Genomic DNA, 8287 nt, shown 5'->3' with positions numbered 1-8287 from the left:
CACCACAGCGTAAAGTATAAGTAACTTCACGCGGTGGTTAGACATGAACGGCGGTTTAAAATTCAAAATTGTATTTATCGGATTCAGTTTCTAAAAATATGTATTAATTGTTTAAAAAATGTAAAAAAAAATATCTAAAAAATACTTAAGTATATATGTTAGTCATTTAAAGTATAACAATTCGGTCTTGGTGACGCTTACCTCCAAGATTTTCTTATTGTGCTTATTATCATAGGTATTACTTATTTCATAAAAATAATACATACTGTAAAAGTAAATATTTAATATTGCATTAAAGGGCGGTAAATTTGGAGTAATTCACGTTAAAAAAAAACAATGTAACTAAGATAAAAATCGGAATTCGCTACAAAAGTCTGGCACGTAGCTAGCAAATACTACGGAGGTAGCCGACCGAGACGAACTTCAAAACCTATGTACACCATAGAATTACCTTCAAAACCACATCGGTACACACACCATGGGCCCAGGTAAAAAACAATTGCCATAATTATTATAAGTGGCGGACGTAAGCACGAATGCCCAGTTCACTTTACGCTGCCATGCTGGCATGTTGAATTTTCATTTTTTTTTAATATACAGCAAAGATAAAATGCATAGATAGTCTATATAGGGTTTATATATAGGAAACAGGTTCTTCGGTCAGTGCCTCCCAGTGTAGATGCGCTAGTGCATGTTGCAAAATGGAGAAATATGTTATTTTGGTAAGTAAGCCAGATTTTGCTATTATTTAGTCAATTAAATATTTATTTTATTTTGTTCTGTTATAAAAAGATAAAAAAGAAAAATAACATTTAACTTCCTCATGATATTTTATTTTCAAATGAAAAATGGTTGAATAAAACAATGTGAGTGTAATTATAGTAATTTTTTTAAAATTTCGGATTAACAATAACTTATCTGCCATTATTAAAATTATATTAACAAAAAAAATTGAATAATTGCAAAACACATAAGATTAAGCATTTTGAAGGGAAACCAGAGATAAAATGTTAGTTGAATATCTTGTCGTCTCTCCGTTATTCACTTTTCCCCGGAGAAATACTGAAATTTCAAATCTATTTTAAATTTTCCACTACAATAATTAATGTAACTGTAAAATCTAGCTTCAGGAATATTGAAAGAGCAAAATATGTGGAGCTATAATAATATCTATTATTTAAATTTCATGCAATAAGTTTGTTATAATTAAATCGTAACATTGATATTGCAAAAGAGCAAACCGCTGAGATCGTTGCCAGCTCTCCTCAGCTACTCAGCAGAACTGCCTTCCGAACCGCTGATATATGGTCAATATTTTTAATGTTCTATTTTCAAAAATAAAATAGGAATATTTTGAAGTACTATTAGTATTGTATATGTGGGATACGTCCACAAACTATAAACTATCAGTGACTATAAGATTAATGAACGTAACCATATCATTCCAATAATATGTTTACAGCTATCATTAGAAGATATATTATGTATAATAAATGATTTTCAGGGCGTCACCCATTAAGTTTGACCTTTACCACTTTTAGATACATTCATGGTAAATATAATTATAAAGTGTTTAGGAAAAAAAAAACATTTATAGCTAAAAATAAGGAAAAAAGTAAAAAACTTGAAAAAAATGTAAAAAAACTTCAATTCCGCATCATTCAGAATTTTACTACTCAAGACGCACTCTTCAGAATTGAGCGGAAAATATGGACCGGAAGTGTCTTAACAATAGTTTCCAAGCCAAGGTTCCCTTTACATACCCTGCTTTCAGCAGGATCATGTAGCCTTCTAGAGAAAGCTGTATTGCAAATGAAAATGAAAGATGTTGACAATGATTATGAATTTAAATGGCCCCCCTAGAGTGAAAGCTTACATTTATTAAGTGTGGATTCTTAAACTCTATCTGAAATGTGACAGATACGTAAACATGAAAAAAATACTGTTAATCATTTGATTATGCGTAATTACATAAAATAACATAATTAATATGTAAATACGCGGACTGCACTCATTGAGCATGACCTCAGAAAACAATAGTGTGACGTCACGAGCCCCGAATGCAGGCCTTGGGGCAATTGCTATATAGCCTACCATTGTGATTTTTTTCGACCAATTAAATTAATTATATTGTTAAGTTAGCGATATCTAACATTAACTATAAAATCTTCAAAATCTCTGTAAACATCGAATATTTAGAAAAGAAGTTGCGGCTTGACAAATAGAAAATGCTATATAAATTAAATACACTAATTAAATAAAAAACAAACATAATATTAATATACTAAATTAATGAAGATAATTTGATTTGATTTCCTTGCTCTGGTACGACAAAGCGCGGTGTTGTGACAAAGTTCCGTCACTCATCACACATATCTTGAAAATTATGTAAAATTTTATAAATAATACCTTTTTTCAGATATTCGCCTTAGTATATTGCGTTGTATATTCTAATGGTGAAAGTGAAACAATATTATCATCCGTCTTGACTCCAGACAAAAATGTTATTCGACAACAACGAAGTTACTACGAGAGATATGGATACGGGCGTCCTTACGACAGACTAGATGATAGACCATCGAGATGTGGCCGGTGTGATGATGATGATGACGACGACGATGACTATGATAGGGGCCGTGATAGAGACGACGATAAGAGATCGAATAGGCCCACCTACGGCAGTCGGCATGATAGGAATAAAAATTACAACGATGACGATGATAGACGTTATGATGATGATAGAAGCAAAAATAAGAACGGGACAGATGATGACGGTGATGACAAGAGACGGCCTCATGATGATAAGGATAGAGATAGACATAGCAGTAGAAAGAACAAACACAGAAATCGAAATGATGACAGAGATAGGTACAGACCTGACTATTATGATAGGTTTCTAAGAGACCCGTACCGGGACAGGTATGAGGATCCGTACTCTAGGCGTCCGTACGACAGATATCCGGACAGATACAACGACTATGGAAGATACGATGAATATGCTTACTCAGGATACAGAAGACCGTATTATGATAATAGGTACGATAGGGGAAATGGTTATGATGATCCTTATGGTGGATATGGCCCAGGAGTTGGTCGAGGGCCCCATGACAGGTGAGGAAATTAAATTTATCCACTCCGTTCCCCACTTTCCGCATTCTGTAGGCATTGTGTGTTTAGTGGCGGAACTCTTCGCCGCGCTTTGCCTCCAGACCTTACACCAGAGCGAAGAAATGGAAATATAATTTAAATAAATATTTCATTTCCTCGAGTGGGGATCGAACCCACAATCATTCGCGTTTACAGCCATACTTTGTGCACCTGCGCTATGACTGGCTGAAAAAATGTCTGTCTAACTATCTTTAATCATTTCATCGTCTGTTCACTCGTCTGTTGTTATCAAGTAAAATTTGCGGATTATTTTGATAAATGCGATTGTCCCAATAATAAAGTTTATAATGTAGAGCACTATATTTCATAGAATATTAGTTAAAAAATAAATATAAGCTTTCTAAGCAATTCACACAAAAATATAATATCAGTAGGTACCTACTATACCTACATATAGTTTTCCACCGTTAGTTTTCAATTAGGTCACAGAACAATGACATTGAATTCCATTGAAATCACATAAAACGTCGATAGGTTCATAGATTTCATGCTTTCTCCTGAAATTGTTCAAATCCACATATTCAATGAGCGAGTAATAATAGCTGGATTAATTTAACGTAACGGTTTTGTACTGTCGCGTTTTTTTTTATTTTTTCATTTATATTGTACTTTTGATAGTCCATGTGAAATTAATAGAGATATTTAATTATTCTTTTTAAACTGGGATTTTATAGAAAGTTATTTGTGTTGGAGAACTTTTCTTTACTTAGTAAGGTAAGAAAGAAATTAATTTTAAGGCACAAGACTCCGCACTTATGCCATTTTAAAAAAACTGCGTATCTACAATAGTGGGCCAATTTATACTATTAGTTTAGATTGTTAAAGGACTTTAAGAACAAATAAGTAAGTAGTCTAGTTTATGTTCTTGTTACTTTTCGTAAAATATTTACAAATAGTTATTTATGAAAAATTTTAATGAAAGCACAAATGTCAAAGTACAATACTAAAGTGTTATAATATTCAGCATTTGTCTTGCGATTGGCGTTTAACCTATCGACCCGTATGAAATATTAAAAATAAGTAGCTGAGTTCCAACTACATAAGTATAAGCGATTATAAAAAGAATATTAGTAAATAATTGCGTATTACTAGAGGCCTGTCACGCCACAAGCGTCACTGTAAACGTGACATGTTGTGGGTTCCATTCCTACTCGAGGAACTGAAATATTTATTATCAAAATATTTTTTATTATAATTGGACTATTAAAAGTACTTTTGTCGAATAATCATATAAAAACTACCACCAAAAAATACAGAATTTGTCATTTCTTCCTTCTGGTGAAAAAGCGGCGCGCGCGGCGTTCAGCTCCGCCACACACACGCAATGCCTTTAGAATTTTGCTGAAAGTAAGGAACGGAAGAATCTTAATGGGAACAAAGTGTCGTAACCCCAGGTTTCCTCTGCCTACTCTGCTATGTGCAGGATAAGTACAGTGTGAAGCTATAATGTAAATATTTTACGGAATTTTGACTAATAAGCGTCGGATATATGAGACATAGTTATCACTATTATAAGCATAAAGCTAAAAATCAGCTGTTCTTTGTATAGTTAGTTATTACTTATTATGCAAATTTATAATTTGAAGGTTCCCGACCTGCGAGATAACTGTTTTTGTAAAGTTTATTATGCTTTATGCTAAAAATGTAAAAGATAAGGATACTAATTAGATGTATGAAGTCATTAGACTCGGTAGTTATTTTAAAACTTAATATAACAATGTTTTTTTTATCGTGAGCTTAGTTTTTATCTATACCTACTAATATTATAAAGCTAAAGAGTTTGTTTTATTGAACGTGCTAACTTTAGGAACTACTGAATTGAATTGAAAAAGTCTTTGTACGATACTCCATTAAAAGAAGAAGGCTATATTACATGACGTTGAACGGTTCGTTGTATCCCACTATAACTTCAGTCAGAGGTGCATAACTTTTAGTTATATGACTATTATGAGAGAGTTATGCTTTTGACCCAGGGTGTAAGAGGCAGATAATAGTTAAGTATTGAGTATAAAGTTTTGTTAGTTCAGGTTCCATATTAGCCATAAATCTATCTATATATATAAAATCGAAAGGTCACTCACTCATCACGAAATCTCAGAAACTACAAGTGCTAGGAATCTCAAATTTTGCATAGGAGTTACTTATAGGACGTAGGTGCTCGCTAAGACGGGAATTTGCAATATTCGACTTCTAAGGGGTTGTTTTTGGGGTCATAAGTTTGTATGAAACTTCGTTACTACAAATACTAGGGGTCTCAAATTTTGCATAGGCGTCACTAGGACGTAGTCATGGAGACAGAAATTAATAATAACATAGTTCACGCGGGTGAAACCGCGAGCGAGCCGCTAGTTATTTATATAAATACTCGTATTTCCCATGTAGAATGCCAAAGGGCGGGGGGTTGGGTTCCACCACCCAAAATTCAATTTCTATTAAATTAACAAAAAGTTGACGGATTGTCATTACTCTTGTTTTCGTAAAGTTTCAGGCCATGGGACGAGACGTATCGCGGCCAAGCAGGCTGGGACACGAGCGGTAGAGGCTACTACTTCGCATCCGGGCGACCCGACGCCAGCGCGTGGGGACTGCGTGAATATTCTAGGTACTTATAAAATGCATGTTTCATGTTTAAAAGGAAAACCAAAATTAAGTATAATAAATATTATTGTTTTTATATAAAAAAAATATATTCTGTATCTGCTGTATTTGTTGGTTAAAGAACCTTGGTATGCTTGACTAATTCATTCTCATGATCAAATGGCTACTCGTTGTTTATGACACATTCAACTATAAAACCCTAACCTTTCATAATATTTTGTATTAGTATAGATTACTGAACCAATCAGGTAAAGGCGGCAATAAATCAGTTATAAAGGCGGTAATATACCGCTTAACAATAATTGTAGAAACTATTAAATATGCAAATTTAATTTTGAAATATCATCAAGAGCCTTCTTTGAGACTCAAGCTCGAAGTATTATTTATAAACGTTTTTAATATCAAGATTCTTTCACGTGTAGAACTAACGCTTATACTTTCCCCAACCCAAACTCCCTATCCTCCGATGGACACGTAGGCCCATATGTAAAATATCCTTTCATTGTGATTATATAAAAAATTACTAGCGGCCCCCTCGCGGTTACACCCGCGTGAACTATGTTATTATTAATTTCTGTCTCCATGACTACGTCCTAGTGACGTCTATGCAAAATTTGAGACTCCTAGCATTTGTAGTAACGAAGTTTCATACAAACTTTCGACCCCAAAAACAACCCCTTAGAAGTCGAATATTGCAAATTCCCGTCTTAGCGAGCACCTACGTCCTATAAGTAACTCCTATGCAAAATTTGAGATTCCTAACACTTGTAGTTTCTGAGATTTCGTGATGAGTGAGTGACCTTTCGATTTTATATATATAGATAAAAAATCTATATCTAATTATGTTACCATAAAAAAAACATTTCAGACCAGCAACTTCCGGTAGCTGGCCGAATAGCGGATACTCCGGATATTCCGGATACTCTGGGTACAGTGGATCTGCATACAGTAACCCAGGATACGCCTCGACCGGATACGGCGGATACCAAGATAATAGCGGGTATGGATATGGACAAGGGCAATCCAGCGGATGGCGGAATGTAGGAGAGAGGCGACCTTACAGGGATCAGAGGTGTGATTGATTGACAAGTAATTTGTTAATTTGTTATTATCTATTCGATTAAAATAAATATCATAATTTAGAATAAATAATTAATAATTAAATGGAAATGAATATTTTGCATTTTTATTTCAAACATAAAAGGCAAGCAGAAAATAAATAAAAAGTACTTTTTTAAGTTCACTAACTTGCAAATAAAACAATACATATATTGGCGTGGATAAATAAAATAAATTAAAATAAAATATATTTTTGAATTCCACCACTCAACACGCAATGCCTCCAGAATTTGACGCTTTACATTGTAATACATATTTGTTTAAACATATTATATTTAAATTCCAGTGGCGTAGCAAATCTAGATAGAAAACCAGCTAAAGACAACCGTTACGGACAAAATCAGGGTTACAGTCAAATAATAACCTATCAACCGGGAACCTACACTCAGAGCAGTACGACCCCCGCCACCAGCTACCTGTTCCAGAGAGAAGATGAAATTGTCACGCAGGAAACTACTTCAAAAGTGTAATAGTTAGGCCATTTTGTTTTAAATACGCCATGTTGATTTAAAGATGGGTAAAATAAATAAAAAAAGCTATATAAATTCATTGAGATTTGAAGATATTGATTTTAAAAATTTATAAAAGTCATTTTAATATGCTTTTGTTGAACTGTATGTTTTAATAATGTTAAACTTAAATTTAGAAATGTGTGAAAAAACAATAAACACCTCGTCTTCTCTTTCCAAAACGATTCTCATATAACAATTAGATATAGGCAATTTTGTGAATAAATTTAATTAAATTAAGTACTTATACTTATTATACAATAGACGCTTAAAAGTAATATGTGTTTTTTATTGTTTAGCATAGGTTATTATTACTTTAGAAAGAAGAAACAATTATTTTTTTGTTTTACATACGTTGAAAGATTGTAAAAGAACACTGAAAAAAATTTATACAGAAAGAATATTTTTAAAGTACAAAATTGATAAGTCTGTAGCAGGATTCCTGAAATTTAGAAATACTAAGCTATCTTTCCTATTTTATATAATAAAAATCCGTAATACCTTGTGCCTGGAAAAATAAATCACTTCAGTTATTTTTAAGATAGTGAAGGCTGTACTCTATCTAAGACGGGTATTAGCTTTTAAATGATATTAAACTAAAACAAAACTAAAAAAAACTTGTGAACTATTTAAAATGTAGAGTCCGGTGCAGAATACAGATACCAATATTTCTTTATGGCCATATAATATACAACTAAACGACAAATTATATTAACGACATATTTAACGACAAATAATAATATAAAAATAAATAATAGATTTGTTATTTAGTTCCATAAACAAATTTATATGGCGCCTAAAAGTATTTATTAGCAATATGCCTTATTTTAAAATTGGTTTTATTTTATTAAAATTTAGTTTTTTTAGACCTACTTACGTATTTTTGTTGACTT

At 32.7% G+C, this 8287-nt stretch overlaps 1 protein-coding gene across 1 annotated transcript; it reads left to right on the top strand.

Moving 5' to 3' along the window:
- The first annotated feature begins 515 nt into the window (after nucleotides 1-515).
- LOC146534138 (uncharacterized) lies at nucleotides 516-7668 on the top strand. The gene is made up of 5 exons (XM_085194887.1): nucleotides 516-722; nucleotides 2420-3111; nucleotides 5651-5770; nucleotides 6635-6838; nucleotides 7172-7668. Exons 1-5 carry the CDS (start codon nucleotides 702-704, stop codon nucleotides 7353-7355), a joined length of 1221 nt encoding a protein of 406 aa, XP_085051013.1. The 5' UTR covers nucleotides 516-701; the 3' UTR covers nucleotides 7356-7668.
- The last annotated feature ends 619 nt before the right edge of the window (nucleotides 7669-8287 follow it).

The sequence above is a fragment of the Heliconius melpomene genome, chromosome 12 (genome assembly GCF_056956725.1).
Source record: "Heliconius melpomene rosina isolate 202511_hmr_F chromosome 12, ASM5695672v1, whole genome shotgun sequence".
Lineage (NCBI taxonomy): Eukaryota > Metazoa > Arthropoda > Insecta > Lepidoptera > Nymphalidae > Heliconius > Heliconius melpomene.
Note: the sequence above shows the minus strand (reverse complement) of the source record. Positions and strands in the feature narration are given on the sequence as shown.